The sequence below is a fragment of the Amblyomma maculatum genome, chromosome 10, assembly GCF_055883805.1.
Source record: "Amblyomma maculatum isolate TAMU_Amacu chromosome 10, ASM5588380v1, whole genome shotgun sequence".
Lineage (NCBI taxonomy): Eukaryota > Metazoa > Arthropoda > Arachnida > Ixodida > Ixodidae > Amblyomma > Amblyomma maculatum.
Window position 1 is genome coordinate 40,632,057 of NC_139353.1, and position 20,780 is coordinate 40,652,836.

General features: G+C 50.0%; 1 protein-coding gene across 2 annotated transcripts in view; it reads right to left on the minus strand.

Annotated features, from left to right (window-relative positions):
- Positions 1-310: 310 nt before the first annotated feature.
- Positions 311-20,780, minus strand: part of LOC146176247 (uncharacterized) — a 33,621-nt gene continuing 13,151 nt past the window's right edge. For both annotated transcript variants that reach the window (XM_084582562.1, XM_084582563.1), the window contains one exon: positions 311-10,157. In XM_084582562.1, the coding sequence (XP_084438688.1) occupies positions 8,898-10,157 (1,260 nt within the window). In that variant the 3' untranslated portion in view covers positions 311-8,897. The remainder of the gene's footprint in view (positions 10,158-20,780) is intronic.

Genomic DNA, 20,780 nt, shown 5'->3' on the forward strand with positions numbered 1-20,780 from the left:
ATGCGCTCCGAAGCATTTTTTTTTCTTTTCGTATCCAGGATTTATACGTGATCGTGCAAGCTCGTTGCTGCATGATTGATGATTTTATTATTTTTTGATACACAATTACCCACGTCCGTCCAGTTCCACGCAAGAGGAATAAAGCACCGGGAGAGCTCTTCACATAAGCTTCACGTTCCTGCGAACATTTTCGAGAGCTCTCATTTCTGAAAAAGGAAAAGAAAAAAGAAAAAATCGAGCCGGCGTGATGCCGCGAGCAGAAATGCTCCAGCGGTGTTCAACGCCAGGCCAAAACACAGGGAGTCGTGGGTCAAGCCCGCAGTTCATTTTTTTATTCACAGCGGTAACACATTTTTTTTCTTTTCTCTCTCACTCCAGACGTTTTCATCTTTTTTGTCATTTTTCTCGCCTACGCTTTTTTTTTTCTGGCGACACTTTTTTTCATAAACAGTAACAATATATGGCAAAAAAGATGTGGCTGCGAGTTGTATTCATTTCATTTTTTTTTTCTGTGCATTTTCACAGCTCCAGATGAAATGGGCAAGAAACAAAAAAACTAAAATGGAGACGTTACAGAATCAACACCCCTCGGGTTTGAAAAACAAGTGAAAGTTGATTGACAGTGAGCCGTGAGAAATGAACTGACATGTCACGAAAAAAAAAAAAAAAAAAAAAAAAGCACTAAGAACAGCTTTCCCCAAGGATGACGGACAGGGAGATCGGGAAAGAGGAATTATGCCCGTGTTTGTGTGTGTGTACGTGTAGTTTAATGATGTGCCTGCGGGTGTGACTCCGGTCCACGTATATTTATATATTTATATATATAATATATTACACTTTGTAACATCGCGCGCGCTTAAATATATAATATACTCTCGTCCATATTTACTCCATCTTATTCGTCCTGTAGCACGGTTCTCAATATACATATATATATTTATATAATGTATATATTTATATATAATATAAATCTATTCTCTTCATTTCCCACGTGTTCGCTTTCCCCACTGGGTGTGTCCCAGTGCAATGCTTTTCGCCCGTCATTCTACCGCCATTTCCGTGTGCTTGCCAAAGGAACCTAAGCGTTGAAGAAATGACACTGTTTCCGCTCATACGCTCTCCAAACATTTCGTGTCACAAGACAGCGTGCTTACAATCTGCAAACAACCAATAAGATGCTTGTTTAAGGGAAAAACTGCAAGCATAAACCTGTCGCACTCAGATTTGTTGATCCTAATTTTATGACACTTTGTTCCCCCACTCTGCTTCTTTCCCGGTTATAACACGTTATAATTTTTTTTTCATCACAACCAATACTTTTTAACTATCTGTACCAATGTGAGCACTAAGTAGGATGCTGAAAACGCACGAGTACGCAAACGGACTCTAGTCTAAGCAGAACCGTCCGGGTATACTGATGCTAATTAGAGCTGACCATCCGCGGCTCCGGATGTTCGCCGTCTATGTACGGCAGGGTACCAAATTAAAAACGCCACCTCCGGATATTTGTTGGGGGAGGGAGCAGAGGACTTTGCCTGACGTGCGTGGTTTTACGGATTGGTTTGAGCGACCTGGGGAACGAGCGTGCTGTTGGCCAGTGAGCAACGTATGAGAGAGTAGTACCAGGATATGAGCATTGGGTGCCAGTTTAGTCTCTGCTCGCCTGTTCCGCTTTGGGTCGTCTTTTACGCTGTTAATATTTGGGTTGCATGGAGGCATTTGGGCTTGCCAGGTCTGACAATGAAAATTGAGAGGGAAACCCGGCTAATCCTACTCGAGACTGTTTTTTGCGGGCCGAGTTGACGGTACATGAGCTGTCTACCAGACAGGCGATTTGATCTAGTAACTTAACCTACTTCTTGATCAGAATTTAATATAACAATTGAGGAATCAGCTCAAGAGTGAAGTTTTCTCCCTACATACATAAGGCCAGTAACCGTGTTATTGAAATGCGCGGTGACTGTGCCTACAGCTTAATGAAAAAAAAAAAAAGAAAGAAAATCGCCGTCTCGCGCATGTTCTTAATTTAGCCGCCAGCTTCAATCGGCTTCTTTTCAATGCATGCCTCATACAGCTGACATAACCCTGCGATGATCGACGGATATGGCAGCTGTAGTTCGCATAGTCGGGCAACCTTGCCGAAGCGTCCTTCGTGTCATCGACTAGCTCGGTGCGGTGCTTGATGCACAACTGATCATGGCACGTCTTCCCTTCGTGACAACTGCCGATGCACTCACGACTTTCCGTTTTAAATAAATTTGAAAAGTAAGTGCGGGTAAAAAAAAAAAAAAAAAAAGGAACGCTCACGTCTACACTATCAGTTGAAAAGTCCGCCCCTAGTGATCACTAATAACCACTGTGCACTGACTGACAAACGTCCGTTCACAGGGTTTGAAGCACGGTCAATGACAGCTATCCGGACATTTGACCACACACGAGGTTAACTGCGATAAGCCGCTGTCAATGTTTTTTTTTTTTTAATTACAAGTCTTACTTATTTTGCTTTTGCGTATCCTCGAAGGCACTTTCTCGATACAGGCTTTTTTTCCCCCTCCAGCCGGCAACATCCTCTCGCGTTTACTTTGGCTCTCCACATTGTCTACCCATTCATAGACGAGCCTCTTCTTACCAATGACAAAGCGCAATCCCAGTGCATTCTTAAAGAGATCACAAAGTAATTTAAGAAAAGCGGGCGAGAAAGAAGCAGGCGCACTGCCGCTACTGCTACTGAAGACACACAACTTGCTTGGGGCAAAAATGGCTGAACACTTGTATAGATAGCTCCTTGCTTGGTAAACGTCTGCACTGTTTGGTAACACTCGTTTCACACACGACTGATGAGTAATACGCGCATCTAAGTCCACTACAGAAGCAATGGTATGCGCTGCATATGAAAGGCGAAGGAAATGACTGCGGCCAAGGCTTGTTACCTAAAGCGTGATGTAACACTGCTCAAGGAACGCGCAAATTATTTCGCCAAACCTAGAAATTTGTAAGAACGGATCAACGTTTGTGTTGTTGCAAACAACCAAAGTTCCTTTTAATCGGGGAATCTTATGTTCGAGTATCGTTGAAGCAAAGCTTTGACTTATTTTACATTCACATGAAATGTACCCGAATTATGCGCGGTTTAAATTGTATCTGCTGTGCACTGGAACTCCATTTAGGATCTTTCTATCAAAATAGCCATGCAGATTGATTGCAGTTACATTAGTATTTTCACGGCTGGGTTTGCTCGTACACCCGTCGTACTCCAAACCAACTCATAACCGAATTATAGCGAGGAAAATCACTGCACTTCCAGCGACTCTGCTGAGCGGGTCAGGTTGCAACCAGTGTTAACGAGCCTTCAATTGAATATCTATAGGGATTCCGCTAGAACTATTGAAAGTCGCCAGACGTTCGCGCAATAGGGCCAAGGGGGAGGGGGGGGGGGGGGGGGGGGTCATCCCGATACCTTGCAATTAAAACGACTGGGTGTAAAAAGAAAAAAAAAAGTTAACATCGTCCTTCCAGTTCCGTTACCTTCGGATCGCGTGTCATAATGCAGAGTATTGCGCTCAGCGGGGGTTCACCCCTAACCCAAGATCTGTGCCTTATTGCAGGAGCAGCTTGAACACGGGTGGCAACGGCGAAGAATATGTGGGGAGGGCCTTACAAAGTTATTATTGCTTTTGCATGCGCGAACAGGATTACATCGTCGCCTTGAAAGAGGACCATTGTTGCCGCGTTGATTGAACATTTGATTTCTTTTTTGCCCCGCCTCGCTTCGGTGACAAAGGGGAACGACATTGTGTAAGAGTCACAGAGCTGCTTCGCAAAGTTCCGATGCGTTGCCGTTGTATGCGTTGGTGTTTGTGTTTGTGTGTGTATGTGGGTGCAGGATGAGCATAGGCGGATAATTATATGGAAGGAATTCGAACACGCTCACGAGCGATTGCTGCTGTTTTTGTCCTTCCCTTCCCTTTCTTTCTATGCGAGCAACTTGAGTTCGGCGGCTGACATCTACATTAGTACGCGCGCTGCGTTAGGTAACGTTAGAATAACAGGCTTGCACTCTCGTATGTCGACAGACAGACGCGTCGGAGAAGGTGAGAAACCACTAAGTACACTGTCAGGACCAGTTCGACTTTGTGTAGTACTGCAGTTCCTAGAAATTCGCAGTGCGGCTTTTAGACGTTGAAATACCTAGTGTTTTACATCATACCTCCTGGTAAAAAAAAAAAAAAAAATGAGGTCTACGGAGGTCCTGACAAACAGCGCCGCTGCGGTCGAGTCCGGCCTGCTTACTGTAAATCGTCATACGAACAGTCCGACGCGAATGCTGCGTCTTCCTCGTCGGTATTACATGAGCCGTGTTCAAATTTTCAGCCACTCATTAATTAACTATTCTCATGAAAAGCCTGATATGCTAACGCCCCACTGTTGCTACTTCGCGAATAAGGGTGAGCATAGGTTATACGCGGTAGTGACTTCTCCTTCGACGAAGGCTTTTAGACCATATGTTCCTAACTTTTTTCTGCGGCCAGCCAAGGAAGCCGAAGTGTCCACTGCCTGCATACGCCAAGCTGGTTCCTCCCAGAAATTAATTTACTGCTGCTGTTGGCACTGTTCTGACTTGAAACGCTGCCCCCGAAGGAACCAAGTCTCACCTTAAAGCATCTAAGCGAAACAAATAAACAATATGAGCAAATAATATGCAGTCTCTCTATCGGCCACACATTGCGATATCGTTGCAAGCACTGACGAGATAATAAGCCTCACAAGGAAAAGAACTGCTTAGGCAAGAGCTTATGGAACCATGTAGCTCAGAGCGCCCATCGGAATTGAAACGGACCGCAAATGCAGGGCATAGTTTTCCAAACTGCCTGTTGTTATGCACTGGATAAGCGATGAGCCGCCAAACGATTATAGAGAGCTTGTAACTGATCGGGCAAGTTTGTGTTGCTACACAAGATGTCGCATATAGCAAGCGTTGTAAATTTAAACGCAGTATTCTTTTAAATTTCTACTCAAGTTATTCATAAAAAGAATGGATGGCTACGGAGGTTCTCGTGTGGCTGCATCAGGCAAGAAAATAGTAAAATACTGAGGCGGTGTTAACGTTAATGTTATCCGCGCGATTGAGAGGCGCATGCGTTCACAGCTTTGCAACCGCTAAGACAAAACGCGACCTAATGCAGTTTTGTTCCACCAAAAAGAAATCTCAGCGTTCAACAAATACGAGACCGCCCATGGGTATATACCTATCGGTGTGTGTGGTGTGTATGAAACGATAATGGATGAGCGTGAAAGCTTGCAATGGTGAGGGTTCCGTTCGTCTCCACAATGTGGCGTGTATCGTGAGGGGTTTTTTTGCTTGAGCTGTCTCATTGGGTAATAAATGAGGAAAACAATAATAAAATGGGGGTAGCTCCGGCTTTCCCAGCAGGAGATCGCCAAGTCTCGAGAGAGGATTACCGCTCAATCCGGCTCCATCTGCCAGCCCTCTAACATAAAACTTTTTTAGCAGTTTCAAGAAAGGTGCAAGAATTTGTCCTCAACTCCGATATGCTGCGTCGTTTTTCCGTCGGAGCGCCCGTTTTCGTAGTTCGAAGCGTTAAGCCTAACGTGGCGGCATGTTAAGCCTGACGTGGAAGCGCAGAAAGGGACAATCTGCAATACCTTCGAGCTGCGCGACTTGCAGGCCTGGCGGACCTCGGCAGGGATAAAAATACTTTAATATTGGACGCCAAAGGGTTTTTTGCCCAAATCTGAGATCAGAGTAATCAAGCGAAAAAAGAAAATCGTTGATCTCTCCACGTTTGTAGCCCACTGCCAGCATGCCTCGAGACTTGGCGGTCTTTCAGAGAGTCGGCGTTACCCCCCATACAACTCTATGCACAAAGTGAAAGCCTTGAGCGCGCACGTACATAAACACACACACACACACATGTATGTACAAGGCAATTTGTGTGCGGCTCGCACTTCGGAAACAACAAATGATCTCGAAAAATAAAAACAACTGGGCACGCGCACATATATATACACAGCAGTCACCAATACTTCGCCGACAAGAGTAAACATACAGGGATAATATAATAATAATAATAATACTCTTCTCCGTCAGCAAAAGCACAACAAGGGCACTAAAATAAAATCGGGCAAGACTGGGCGTAAAAAATAAACGATGATACATTATGTACACCACCAAATGTTGCCGTGTGGTCGCTGCTGTTGGCATCGGGCGTGAAAATGCACAGCTTTTTCTTTCATTCTTTAAAAAGTTGCGTGGTCCGAGAGAGTTGATGCGTCCTATCACAGTTTTACGGGGTCTTTTTTTTTTTCATATATATATCACAAATCGAGAAAAAAAAAAATCCCCAAGTCGAGCCTCGGCAAATGCCGCTTCTCAATCATGTAAATGGCCCCATTTGTGAGCACTTTCCGTGAAAAAAGAAAACAAATGTTAGAAAGGTGTACACATTAAAACATCCCTGAACCCTATCCACCTTACTCATATTCATTTCTCTCTGGAACAGTGCAGTTCACAATTACTCCACACGATCAGGAATGTGGCGCCATCTAGGGTGTACTTTGTCCCAAAAATGACTCGACCACGAAAGAGAGCGGCGAGAGAGGGCTGTATAGCATGTACACCTTTTCTTTTTCTCGGCAGTGCTCCCAGCCCTGTGATCAACGACGTCTGCAGATCACAAGGCTTCACCGACCACCCTCCTTTTTTTTAATTTTTTTTTTCTCCCCCATGGCAGAGTGCGCGCGCTAAGCTCGGACGACGCAACCCACAGACGCTGAATGCGCACCAACCACTACAAGGCTTCGCGCGGTTAATATACATGTACCTTCGCGGACGATACATGGCGCTGGCTTCTTCTCTAAGTCACAAGCACGCTTATTGTGTAAGGCCGCGGAAAAACGCAGTTCGCACCAAAACAACTTCGCCGCAACCCACCAGGTGGCGCCACCAGGTACCCCCATCATCTCCCCCCCCCCCCCACCAGGTGGCGCCGCGAATCCAGAAGTGTTCACTTTCTGTACCCCATCCTCTCCCCGTTCGAGAAGACGCACGTCCCCCACGGACTACCCGTAGTTCACGATATCCGCCCCCAGATTGTCGTCAGTGCCATCGAGAGCCCACAGTCCGAATCAAAATGCCCGCGGGATTAAGGAATGACTCAAATCTGAGACCGCGAACCTATCAGCATCGATCGAAGTCATTTTGGCATTCGTTGCATCAGCGACGTGCATGACCAATTGTTGATTAAAGAGTTAAAGCCAGTTTGTGCCACAGAATTAGTTTCATGAATTAGTTTAGCCCCAATGAGATCAAACTTAAGCACGAGTTGAATATTTTGCTCTTTGCAACAAGATACGGTAGTGCGTTTGGATAAAATTTTAGCAGCACTTCCGGCCTGGAGCTCCCGAACGACACCAGAAGATACCCGTGCGGCGAAAATAAAAATCAGAAAGACGGCTTCGAAACCAGCACCACATTTCGTCAAGTAAAAAATAAAAGAGAAAACGACGACCGCTCCCTCGAGTGGAGCAGCATCGGCTGTGGAAATACGCAGCCTCTGCGCGAAATTGGAAAGCCCAGCGAAGAGAAGATTCAGCGGAGACGAGTGCCCGTGAGACGAGGAAGCAAAAAAAAAAAAAAAAAAGAATGGTGTGGGTCGCGGAGCTGAGACTGTGGATGGGGCGCTGGTGCAGGATGTCTCTGCCGATAGTGGCGCCATCTACCTGCAGCTGCGGTATTTGCTCTCGCTCGGTTTTGGGGCTGCGAAAGATTGGCCAGCCCGATTCGACTACGACTGACCAGCGCTGGAGAGCCCATCGCTGCCGCTTTGCCATTTGGTTTCTCCTGCCTTATTAGCTTTGTGGTCAAACTGTTTGACTGTCTTATAAACAACGGTGTAACGCTAATGGGGTGTTGAGGGCATTAAATACGTTGTTCTTACACGTATTCACAAAAGACATAACGTTACCTGCATTTTAGCCCTTATACATGTTTCACTTTCGTCGAATAGACTTGCCGACTTTGCCTTCAAAACAGGGCTGTCCGGTGTAAAGGAATGTCTCCTATCCACCTTGACGTATGTAACATAAAGAGCTTAATTTGGCCTACGTAATGGTGTTTCTAAAAGCCCGCGCAGGAGGAATTAAAAAGAATAAGGCAATGCGGCTGATATGGTATGGACCCCTCGTAAGACGCTCTGAAAAGCCGATCGGTTGTACCTTCACTGACTAGGTCGCGAAAAGCGTGGAACAGAAAGCTTCGTTTTGCCACACCTTTATGTTTACGATCGGCATGCGGGACAATCCCATCGCAGGGCCGTTCCGTAAAAAATAAACTCAACTTCCGTTTTCATGCATGGGTGTTTCTTTTTAGTCTCAGTGGCACTCGCCGCCCATAGCGCGACCGCAACTGCCCGTACGATTGAACATGATTAACCAGGCCGCAGAAGTGGCCGAAGAGCAAGGTAACGGGCGATGCGCAGAACGGAACCTCCGATCTTTACAGTGCCCGCTATTCTGTCCCCGGAGCTAGTTAATTACACTCGACGATGGATAGGTGATCAGCCAGCCCATCCATGCACCGCTAAGTGAGCGGCTGCTGGACACTGACCGACTGCGAGCGAGCCCTGCGAGTGACACAGTAGCAGCTGGGCCACCCGCAAACAATGAGCAGTCGCGACTCTTTGGCAACGTGAATGTCGGTACTCTTAGATGATGATTCAGCGCTCATAGTCCACCTCCCTCCCTCGCTGTCACACTGTCCTATGTACACACAAACACACACAAGCAAGCGCATCCTCCGAGCAAGAGGAAAGAACCAGCATGGAGGGAGGCGGCTAGAAGACAAGGCCTCTTCCAGGACAACCGCCAGCAGTGGACCCTCAGGACATGACGGTGGCAACGTGGTCCTCCGCGGAGCAGCCCATGAGTCCCTTGTAGCCGAAACTGACCTGCTGGCCGGAGGAGGCGACCAGTTGACAGGAGGCGGCCGATGGTGACGCTGCTGTGGTGGTGACTACGCAGTCGGCTGCCTGCTGCTGTGATGCGGCCAGCGAGCGCATCAGGTCTTCAGCGCTGACCGGCGCCAACTTGACGTGCGGCGGCGAGAGCGGCGACAGCAGATCGAAGTCGTACAAGGACAGGTCGATGTCGCCGAAGATCTCGTCGCTACTGCTACCACCACTGCTGCTCGCCACGGAAGATGACGACGAGGAAGAGCAACTGCTCGTCGAGGCAGCGGAGGCGACCACGGATGTGGAGGAAGTGACCACCATGGCGGCAGGAGAGTTGTGCGCTGGCAGCAGCGTGTACAGTGGCGCTGGACCTGCGCCGCAGCCCGGTTCGCCGATGCCGCCGCACGCCGACGACACCGGTTCGGCCACGCTAGGTGCCGGAGGCGTTACGGGCGCCCCACTGCCGAAGTTCAGCACCGAGCTCCAGTTGAGGCTTGGCAGCCGGTCCTCCTCTGTCCACAGAGGCGCGGAAGGGGGTCCCGACGCCGTTGCCGGCTCGGACCGCAGGAAAGGCGTTAGCCGACCGCCGTTGTCTCCGGGTGGACAGGAGCGGTCATAGTCGTCACCATAGCCGCCGTTATGGAAGGGCGTCGTGGCACCGTACGGCTGGTGAGGTGGAAGGTGGTGGCTGCCGCCTCCGATTGCAGCACCGTTCAGATGGTGATGGTGGTGGTGGGGCGAGTGGTGGTGGTGATGATGAGGCGAGTGCGGGTGGTGGGGTGAGCTGGGGGAGGAGGCCGGCAGCGCCGGCTCGGGTCCTCGGGGCGGCCTCATATCCCGCTCAAGAGCCCGCAGAGTGTTGCACACGAGCACGGACCGCAGGAGGCTGGGGTCGGGCGCCTGGCGGAAGCGGGCCAGCTTGCAGAGGCTCATGTTGAAGACGACGTGTTGCCGGCGCGTGTAGGAGCGTACGTCGTCTCCCGACGAGCCGCCTCCCGTCGTCGAGCTTGCTGACGAGCAGGAGCTAGACGAGCTTGAGTCCTCTTCCTCTTCGTCGTCCTCCTCTTCGTCCAGACCGCCATCGGAGAAGTCATCGAGCGAGTGCGCTTTGCGCTTGATCCCCCGGGGCTGGGCCTCCGAGAACATGGCGCTCACATGGAAAGGCGGGGCAATGGGCGCTGCTGCACTCTGCAATAGGGTAAGGGGGGAGGAGGAACGATAAAGAAAAAGACAAGGGAATTAGGATCGTAGGGTTTTGTACAGCACGGGACACAGAAACACTAGCAAAATGAGGCACCATAGAATCATTGCTTTGGATTGATTTCCGTCACTTAAGAGCGCAGCGAAGTCAGTAATAATCAGATACACGTGGTCGTCGTGAGTGGTGGGAATTCAATACCTGAACCAGTCTACGACCGAGTAGCGCATTCATTGAGTCATCGCTGCAAGAGGCAATGCAGTTACCACCACTGCCCAAATGAAGGCTTAAGTGAACATGTCTGATAACGTGCTTGTCTGACGTGACTTGTGCGGCTGTGGTTTATCAGGTGGCCGGGTTAATACGTTAGCGATACATTCACTGTGCCGCAGGTGTGAAGCGGCCCTAACGGGCGGTTGTGCAAGTGAAGTTATGGCCACTGGTTTACATAAATGGACAGATAACTAAAAGGCGACACCAACAACTGGCACAGATGAGACATTGGCGGTTTGTTCCTTCAACAATTCCACACCACGAGTTTACTGAACGCGAAATGTGCAAAGTAATCGCGAAACAGCCAGCCGCTTATAACTTTTGCCTCTATTTATTTTATAAGAGCAAAACAAAAAAATATCGTGGATAGAAAACAGCTTGCACCGAACGAGTGGCATCGGCTTCGCCCGGCTGGGCGTGCCAACTCGAACGCGTCCTCCGCAGTTTGAAAACTTGGCGCCCAACGTTGGGGACGTGCCAGCAAGGACGCGCACAAAGAGAGGCTGCCCGAAGCGGGGGAGAAACAAAAAAAAGAAAACGGCACAGCGCACAGGAGGCACAGGGAGGAAAGGGAAGGAGGCGAGCGTTACTTTATCCCCGACAGGTGCCGCCTCCAGCTCTCTGGACGATTTCGTTAGTGTGTCTTCGTTCCTCTGTTTTTATCCGCCTTTCGTTATGCGCCTACCAGCAAGCGGCTGCCGATGCGTCCGTAGCGCCGCCCTAGGAACGCTCGCGCCGCCAGGCAACCGGGCAAAAGCGCGTAGCAGCGCAAGCCGCACTGTGCTCTGGAATATCAGAGAGAACGTGCAAGAATTGCGTCGCCAAAAAAGATGGGGACCAATCTGACAAGTCTGTTAGTGATTAAGTGTAGTAAAGTACAGGTGGACACCTGTAAGAAAGCGTCTCACTTCAGAATACTATAAATACAGGCTTTACCGCCTTGAATGCGACCGATGTACGCCTTCCACTACCCCATCCCAAAAAGATTTCTCGCTGTGTCGCTGTGACGTCACGTTTTAGAACGCGGGTGAAGGCTAGACTAACACTGTGTGATATTTTTATCGCTAAATACGGAAATGAGCGCTCTAAGTGCTGCGCCCCCGCCCCAGCTAACGCGAAAAGAAAAAATGCATCAGGTGAGCTTTTAAGTATTCTGGTTTGTGCGAAAGTTTTTGTGGGACAAAGTATGCTGCTTGTACATGTCTTTGCAGAGCTCGAGTGTTTCTAAGGCATGTGTAGTAGCGCTCCCTACTAAGTGTTTAGGGAGTCCTTACCGTTGGTGAGAGTAGAACAAAAAAAAAAGTCCTTATACCTTCGGGAGATATGCAACACTGTGAATGAATTACGAGCCACAAGTAAAACCCATCGGCTCTAAACTTTTGACAAAAATAACTTTTCTTCAGTGAGTTTCATAGCTAGAGCAAGTGTGCTTCAAGGAAAAAGATCTATTGCGTATCAGCACCAAGGTAGGTAATAAATAAGGGGAAAGTTGCGGGGGAGAATTCGTGTGCCAGAATCCTGATAGTCAAAATTTACCACGGTTACCTGTAGAAAATTTACCTGTAGAAACCTTGCGCTGTATGTTTCATAGTTGGTGGCAATAGGGAAGTATTGCATCAATTTACCCGTTAATAAATGAGTAAAAAAGGCGTCACTTTTTTGTAGAGATTTCTTTGGCCCGCTAGTTCCAGCTAAATGACTATCGGAATAAATTTCACCTCCATAACGTGCTGCTCCATGACATTAGGGGACATGTTACAAAAAGCCCTTCCTCAGGAATCAAAAATGGCGTGGGGGTTAAGGAGAAGCGGTAGTCATTTTGGTAGAAATAATTAGTAAAAAATTGGCACTGAAATTGAAGTGGTACCTTCAAATACTTGGTGGTATGTAGGAAAATCACTGTGGTCACCGCGAGCGCTGACGGGGTATAAACTTTTCGTCACCAGGGATGATTAAGCTTGCCTCTTTTCAGACAGCGTCATATATTGACACGCCGACAGTAATGCAGTTCTGTCCAAAACTCGTATGGCTCCCACTACTTCGATAGAAACTACACTGTAAAAACAAATCGCACCCGTACAGGTGCATTTCGTCTCTATAACTCACACCCTCCGAAATAGGGTACATTGAGGCACTGATGCACCCTTTTAATGGGCACTGTGCTGCTTGCTGCACTCGATAATAAGGCGCATCAGTACACCGAGGTACCCTTTTCTGGACGATGTGAGTTATAGACAGGCAAGGGTGCGATTTTTTTATTTACATTGATATGTGTGTTTTATGTTACATGGGTTTGCGACTGGATACGTGACCGCCGCACCATCAAGTTCTCTCATTACTGCATTTGCCAAAACAGAGTTCAGAATCTTCGAGGCATGATACGTGTTTTCCAAATAATACCTATGGAGACATTATTATGAAGGAAGAGCTCCTATATCAAGAAGTAAAGATAATCTCTTACACCTTACTTCACAACCGCATGTTTAGAGCCCGCATGCAATTTTTGTTTTCTTCCCAAATCTACGGCCTTTGCTCCAGGAACGGGCTCCAGCCGTTAGCCAACGCCAAGAGGCACTCTTCGCGCTCGCTCCAACGGTTGCACCAAAAACGACGGGTGCCGGTAGCACGTCAGGGAAGGGAAGGACAGCGGGCGCCCAAGACTACTGACGACCGGTTGAGGCGCTGGGCTACTCATGCCGCGCATGCGCGAAAGGCGCGCGGTGGACCGGCTTGGCGCGCGATCTGCGGACCACGGCCGCCGCCACCACCGCTCCGACAACGTCGGCACAGCCGCAGATCCAGCCCAGCCAGCGAGCGGCCGTTGCGGCGGTCCTTGGAGGCTGACGTTCGCGCGCAGGCCGACCGTCCGCGAGACCTCGTTCGCACCGGTCAAACCGGTTCGCAAACAGAAACCAAAGAGCAGGAAAAATAGAGAGACGACCACCGCAGCTGCTCTCCCTTCTTGCTTCCTCCTCTCGACCGTCCAGGCTGTCTCTGTCTCTGCTCTTCAGGTGTATTTTTTTATCCGCCTTTCCCCTTCAATTTCGATTCTCGTTCTTATTTTATTTCCTGGGGCGGCGGGGTTTCTTTTCTGGCCGCTCCGCTGCTTCTCTGACCGGGCATTTATTATAGTCTGCTTGGCCGCGCGGCCTCCCGCGGTGGTTGGTTGGTGCACGCCCTCTTGTTCTCGGAGATTTCTTCACCTGCACCGTTTTTTTCTTTGTTTATAGTCTACTGCTGCAGCGGACTTGTGCTGCCAAGTTGGTTATTCCCCCACACACTACACATTTCTGCTGCTCCGTCCAGGTCCGACCACTGGATGGGAGCCCGTTGAAACTGTACCGAAACGCGATGAGTGAACAACTAACTAAAAAGGCGAACAACAAAGGGGTGATTGAGAGAGAGGGTGGCTCAACCTGGTGAGCGAAGGGACGGCGTCCTTTCTCCCTCCGTCTCTAATCACCCTGTCCTTGCCTCCGATGCTTTTGCTTGCGTCTTCCAGCCTGGCTCGCACCTTCCTGGGTTCACAGCTAGAGGGACTGCAAGCTGCTTATTTGCTTTACGCTTGCTTCAAAGCTACGAGATGGCATTAGAACGCGGCTGTGACAGATCGGACCCCGATGTGTATTTTATATTTGTTACTACTACTCCAAGCTTTCCTCAACTTGCGTACTCGCGAGACCAAGTAGTGGCCGAGATGAAGAAAGAGACGGGGGGGAGACAAGGGAGCACCGGGTCCGCCGCCGCATCAGGAAATGCCGCGACGGACAAGCGCTATCCAAGTCGAGCCAAGCAAAGCCAAGCCAAGCATCAGCGGCAACGCTAGCGATCTCCGCTCCGCGTACGGGACTTTACACTCCGGCCCTGTGCGGCATGCATGGCTGGCAGCAGAGAGGGGAAACTGGACGCTAGCGGTGCTGCTGCGTCCTCTATGCTACCGCTGCCCCCAGCTTCACGTCCACCCCTCTCCACCCTCTCGATCTTATTTTCCTCGAAGCCCTTTCTTACGCTCGGCGGGGCGTAGGCTCTGGACGTGACGGCGGGAGGTCGTCCTCGCGAGACGACGACGCCAGTGTACGGTACGCGCGTCCTGTCGACGCCGGTGTGCGTCGCGCGAACTACGGAAGTAAACAGGGACTTGGCGCCTCTTAGTTCAGTCTTCCCGTCGCCTCCAGGTGCGTTGGGAACGACACACGACGAGGGTCGCTACGGGTTTGTGCGCCTCCGTAGCGGATTAGCCATGCCGCAGTTTAGATGCCCTTTGCCATTGAGCATTAGTGCCGAGATATTTCTGCTGACGTGGAAAGGGGTGGTGAAGAGTTGGTGTTGACAAATCAGCTGAATAAAATACTTACCTCGGAGATCGTAGCCATGGAAGGAAAACGCGCATTCAGGGCCTGTTTTTTAATATATGAGACAACTGCGCAACGAGGAGAACAGCGTGTACTTGGCCAAATTTTGATAGCGTGGAAGAAGTGATCAACTTAAAAAAAAAATCAGTTCGGCTTTTGAGAAAGATTCAACGCAAGCCTACAATTAAGAGGCTGCTCAGCAGCAAGGAACTGTACAGCACACTGCGCCGACTCCTCGTTCACCTAGCACAGCAGACAAATGTTCAGTTCAGTTCAGTTCAGTCGTTCAGTCGTGTCCGACTCTTCGTGACCCTACGGACCATGTCACGCCGCCCTTTCCGGTCTCTCACTATCTTCCTAACATCACATAACTTCATCTGCAGCGCCTCGAGGATGCCATCTAATCATCGCGTTCGCTGCCTACCCCTTCTCCGGTGAACCTCAACCTTTCCCCTAGCGGCAATGCAAGCGCCCGAATTCAGTAGGGCGACCGAACCTGCGGTGAGGTAATAAACCCCCAGAGGCTAGCAGACGCACTCGGAACGAGATGAAAACCAAATGTATTCTATATGCTAACAGTTCACGCGATGCTGGATATGTGCGCGAAAATCTGCGAACTGAACATCTCGCAAAAGGCCCTCAAGATCGTTGGGGTACCCGTAAGATTAGCCAGTGAGCGACACCCCTTCCGGCAGTTGTTGGGGTCGCATTAAAGACACAAGCACACACAACAAATAACGAGTTTGTATTACCAGCACACATGTGGCTCGGCACCAGTCCAACCGAATTGAATCCGGAAAGATGAAGCCCATTTCTAATCGGGGAACAAACTGCGCGCCCCGCAGAGCAGCACTCTCGAAAGACGGGCCGTTAAGGAAGAACGCGTGCCAACGGTCCGGGATTCGAACCCTGGCTCCATCACACGACCACAGGGAGTTGCTCTGCAGTACCCGCAGAGAGAGAAACAGTTACAAGGACGAGTGGTTTGAGGGAGGGGGAATATGCTGGTCGCTTACGTTCCGCGCCGAGCGACGCATTCTGCGGGCGGCCAGTGCAGCCGTCCGCGCGAACCTCTCGGCACGGGCAGCGGAGATGAGCATGTCGCGAACACGGCAGGTAGAAGGTGAGAACTGCCACAACAGCACCGGCGGCAGAGTCCAGTCACCGGCAAGCTTCTGCTTCTTCGTTGGCGCGCGCAGGGCGGTCACATCGTCTTCCTCCGTTCCGCTTTAATTTGTACACCGATGCCGACACCAATTGCAGCAAAACGATATACTACTACAATCGCTCACTTCTTCGACCACGGGTTAAAGAATCCTCGCGGATACATCGAACTTGCTGGATACATCGAAGTGGACTGCACCAACTGATTTCGACCGTCCGCGAGCGGAGGAGAAAAAGGGGGGGGGGGGGGGCAGAGCTTTTTAATTCCAAATGCGGATATCGGCGGATGCGCTTAACCTCCATTCATTTGAAAACGGTGGCGACCCGTCCTTTTCGGTAATGACATCACGCGTGTGAATCGACTGTTGGGATTGGCTCTTCGCGGCTTCTTCCGTCAGGCGGATGTCTTGTTGCTGTGGAGCAGGGGCCTCGCTCCGCAACTCGGAAACGACTTTGTTTACTATTTCAAAAACTACAAAGAGAATCTAGCAGTTTCGAATGAGCTGGCCAACGTCGGCGCGAGACCCTTCACGACGCATGCGCACAGCGAGTGCCCCGGGGTATAGTCCTTCGTGCATGCGCGATACATCGGGGGTCATTCATAGAATCAAATTTTTTTTTTATAAATGAACGCAACGTTAAACGGGCTGAATGAAGCTGTCTGCAGAAATTAGAAAAAGAACGCAGTTTCATGACAACGAAAAAAACAAAGGCAATCAATCATGATCTGTGTGCCACTTTAAAGGCCCACTGTCCACCCTCCGGTCGAAAATATTTTCTTCCCCGGTGACTGTGAGACTTCGCCCCTGGAACGCAAGGCCGCAAAATGTTTTTGAAAAGAGTAACTAATAACGCAGTTACAGCCACCGCAATCACCCGATTCTATCCTGCCTCTCTCCTTCCGTTCCCTCGCAAAGGTTTTTCACTCTCCTGCCCGAGGTCGTCTAGCCTCCGCAATACAAATTCCCCTTCCTCCCCCGCGTTTGGCGGGAGGTGGGGCGTTGCTCTCCGCGAGCGCGAAAAAAAAAAAAAAATACGGTCGAGGGAGCGCGCGCCGCTGGATTCAGTCTGGCCGTGGCGAGGGAAAAGCGCGCTGCGAGCGGTAGACACCCATCCTTCTCCCGTCAGTCAGCGAGATGGACCAATGGACGTCGTTCCCGGTACGTACGTCATTATCGGGGCCCGTCGGGCCAGCGCAGGAAGCGGTGAAGCTGGCTTCTCAAATGAGAGCATGAGGGAGCTTTGAATTGTATTTTCGATGCTTTGCGGCGCGCGTGTCGCTGTAGAATTTTGCACAGACTATCCCCGGTACCTGATCGAAACACTGGGCTCCTTTTCTTAAAAGGGCCTTCCATGGACAGTGGCCCTTTAAGCTATCACAAAGCCCTAGTTTGATGCAAATGACGACACCTAGCGACAAGTTACCGATCTCCTCCGTCAAATCCGGAAATATGCGTGCTCTATCTCCGAGTTTCTAGTAGCCATTAAAGCAGGCTCCGTTAAGCTTTTATTTTTCCTTTCTGTCACACCGTGAAAAGAAGTAAGCTAACAAGTTACGCGATGTACGCACTGATTTAAGAAGGGTGCCAGTCATGATGAACCATGACTTGATTACAGTAAAAAGCTCGAGCTGCACACGTGTAAACGCTCGGTACTTCCTTCCAGTTCATAGGGGTCGCAGTGCGCGTGCGAGAAGCCAGCAAAAAACAAAAATAATAAGACGCGACGCAGATACTCTCATTGGTTAGCTTCTCTAGCCGGCCACGTTGAATGGCAGAAGCAAAGCAGCTGTATAAGTGAACAAAAAAATAAAATATACAAGGCGGTTTGGCAAGGAAAACAAAACAATAAAAGGCAGCTATGAGTACGCACCCATCTACACAGCATTCCGCAATGGACGAAGAATAAACGACACACTGACCGCCAGCAGGGCGCAAAACCGTGACGCGTACAAAGGGACATAGTATCTCACACGAGGAAGCGAGCGACAAAATGATTGATAAATTATCCAAAGGCCAGAAATAACACATAACAAGCAGTTACAAAAAAAAGAAAGAAAGAACGACACACAGATTGCTTGCGCGGAGAGGGGAGAGAACCTCGCGCCACGTTACAGCGCCGCTGAAGTCAGACGGCAATGTGGGCGGGAAGCTGGCGAAACGCCGGGGCGAGATCTACAAAGCCAATTGTGTTCCATCGCCGTCAAACCTCCCACGCGCAGCGTCGACTTAGCATCGCCGCATACGGCGAAGGGACGTCTTCCCTCTTTTTCGAGATGCAACACTTGCTACGCGCGCGCAAGTGCCGAGCTAGGCTATGAGGGGAAGCTGCCCAAGCTGTGAGAACTCGAAATGCCACGACGGCAGCTCTCCGCTGCAGCACAGCTGACTGCTGCTACGTGCGGTCGCCTCACATCTGGGACAGATGGTGTGAGACGTCTTGCGAGATCTTTAAGTTGGTGCGCCCTTAGGCAATCACTGACGATGACCTTCGCAACCTCCCTCCCCCCCCCCTTTTTTTAATATTTTTTATAGCTCTATATGGTTAGACGCGCGGGTGTTTCTCATAAATGCTCCTCATTTGCGATTGCAGCCTATACTACCGCTGCTCGAGCGCAGGAACTGTGAGCGTTCATTATAAGACGCTTTCCGGCGGGGGCAGAAATTAAATAAATGCTTGTAAGACACGTAGTGCCTCAGCAAAAGAATCGTAGAACCAGACGCTTCAGATAACGGCCCTCTGCTATTAAAAGAATATTTTACAACATCCTATAGGAATGCTTTGTAGGGGCAGCCCAACAAGGACGTGGGTTCGCAGTTGGACCATATTCATGCTTCGTGCGATTCGAATGTCATATTGGTTCAATCGTCGAAGAGGCTGACGAACAAGAGTTACTAGCATGGACGAAAGAAATGAAGGAAGCGATTTCCTTTTTACGTTTCCGCCGTCGGCCACCAATCAACGGGTGGCCGCAGCCCGCAAATTCTCTGGCGGAGGAAGACTGCACGGTTACCACAACTCTTCGACACAAAAGCGCCCGTTCCGGACGTGAGGACCTCCACGGCGCCGAACAACAGCGCCAACAAACCCAGGAGGAGTGGCGGCGGAGGGGAAGCAACGATAGTAAGAGGACAGTCACTAAAACAAACTAAACACCAATCTAAATAAACTTTATCATGTACCGAGATACCATCCGGAGAGAGGACCAAGGCAAGAGGCTTGCAAAAGAAAGAGGGGGGTTGACCTCCTCTCGTGTAGTTCAGCGCCCGCTTCTAGCCTGTCGCAGCGATGGTGGAGGGCCGCCGTTCCTTCCCGTCCGGGCGGAGACCGGAAACGGAAGTTGGGGCCATCTTTTTCTTGGTCTTCTCTCGAATTCACCACCACCACAGAGGCAGGCAGCGGTAAAGGAGAGGGGTGTGCAAGGAGAGGGGGGGGGGGGGGGGGGTCACACGTGCTTCCGGCGCCGCTCTCTCTTTCCGAGCACCGCCACTCTTTATCGTGGACGATGCCGGCTACGCTCTGCGCGAATTTAATTGCCTGCAGCAGTGAGAGGCCCACGTGAGGAGAGGTGGGACAGTTTTTAACTGCGCGCCGGATGAAATGGACGCGAATTCACCAGATGCTCGTTGGAACGGGGTTTCTCTTTCGATTAGCGATAACTCGGACGTGTATTAAACCTGGAGGGGGAAAAATATAAGCGCTTTGAATACCACCAGAAGACTAGATAATTGTTTTATACCCTCAGAGCACTCTGCGATTCTCTCCCGTGGTCCCCCGTGCAAGTGCTCGTCCGAGTATATTTACCATTTGCCTATCGTAGCGAACAACCCAACACAACGTAGCGTTGCCGAAATGTTATATATAAAAGCTGCGCAATGCACTGAACTAGACTCAGCCCGTGTTACAGAGCGATGTACACAACGGGTGCGTTCTTCTCGCGCTCTCCTGAGAACACGGCGAGCCACAGGCTTCAGCTTCCGATAGCTTGTTCCCCTGCACGCTACTACACTTCAGAGGAGTGAAACTAGTTGCTGAGAGGGAGGGGGGAGATGACTGTGTCGGCCCCAGTTTGAGCGTCGGGTCAAGTCTGACGATGGCACGAGTACAAACCATGAATCGCGCGGCACCCGATCAAACAAACAATTACAAAATCGCTTTCGTTCCGAGACAGTTCAGCCAAATATCGAACGCTCCCATTAGCTTTCTCTTTTCAGCTCTCCACGTCGTTCTCAAGAGAGGCTGCATGCTGATTGCTTCGTCTAACCAGGCACAGAGCTGAAACGTATGGCGTACCTGGCTGGCTTGTGGCTCGATCAAACTGCTTGCCGCCACGTGCGTTCCCAATGCCCTCGGAATAAATTGACTGTTCCGCTTTCTTAAAATCCCGCTGCAGTGCATGCTACAATAGCAGCTGCCCGGAGATTCGACCAGAGCTGCCAATAAAACAAGCGATCTAACTCAGAAGACTGTCGCTCAGCCATGACTCGTTTGGCTTCTGAAGCAGCTCCTTATCTCTCGCATTCGAATCATGGTACGCCGGGAAATTTAACCCTACCTAAAAGCCTGGTTATAGCGAGCGAAAACGGCCGCCGCGGTGTCTCAGTGGTTAAGACGTGACATGGGTGCAAATATTGCATATTTTGAGTGCAATGAAAAAAAAAAAAAAGTGGCACAGTGGTTCAGGCACTCGGCTATCGAACCCGAGTATCACAAAGAAAAATCACACCCTTAAAGGTGCATTTCGTTTCTATAACTTACGCCCTCCAGAAAGTTTCAAAAAAAGGTGCATACATTAAAGGGTGCATTGAGGTACAGATTCACATT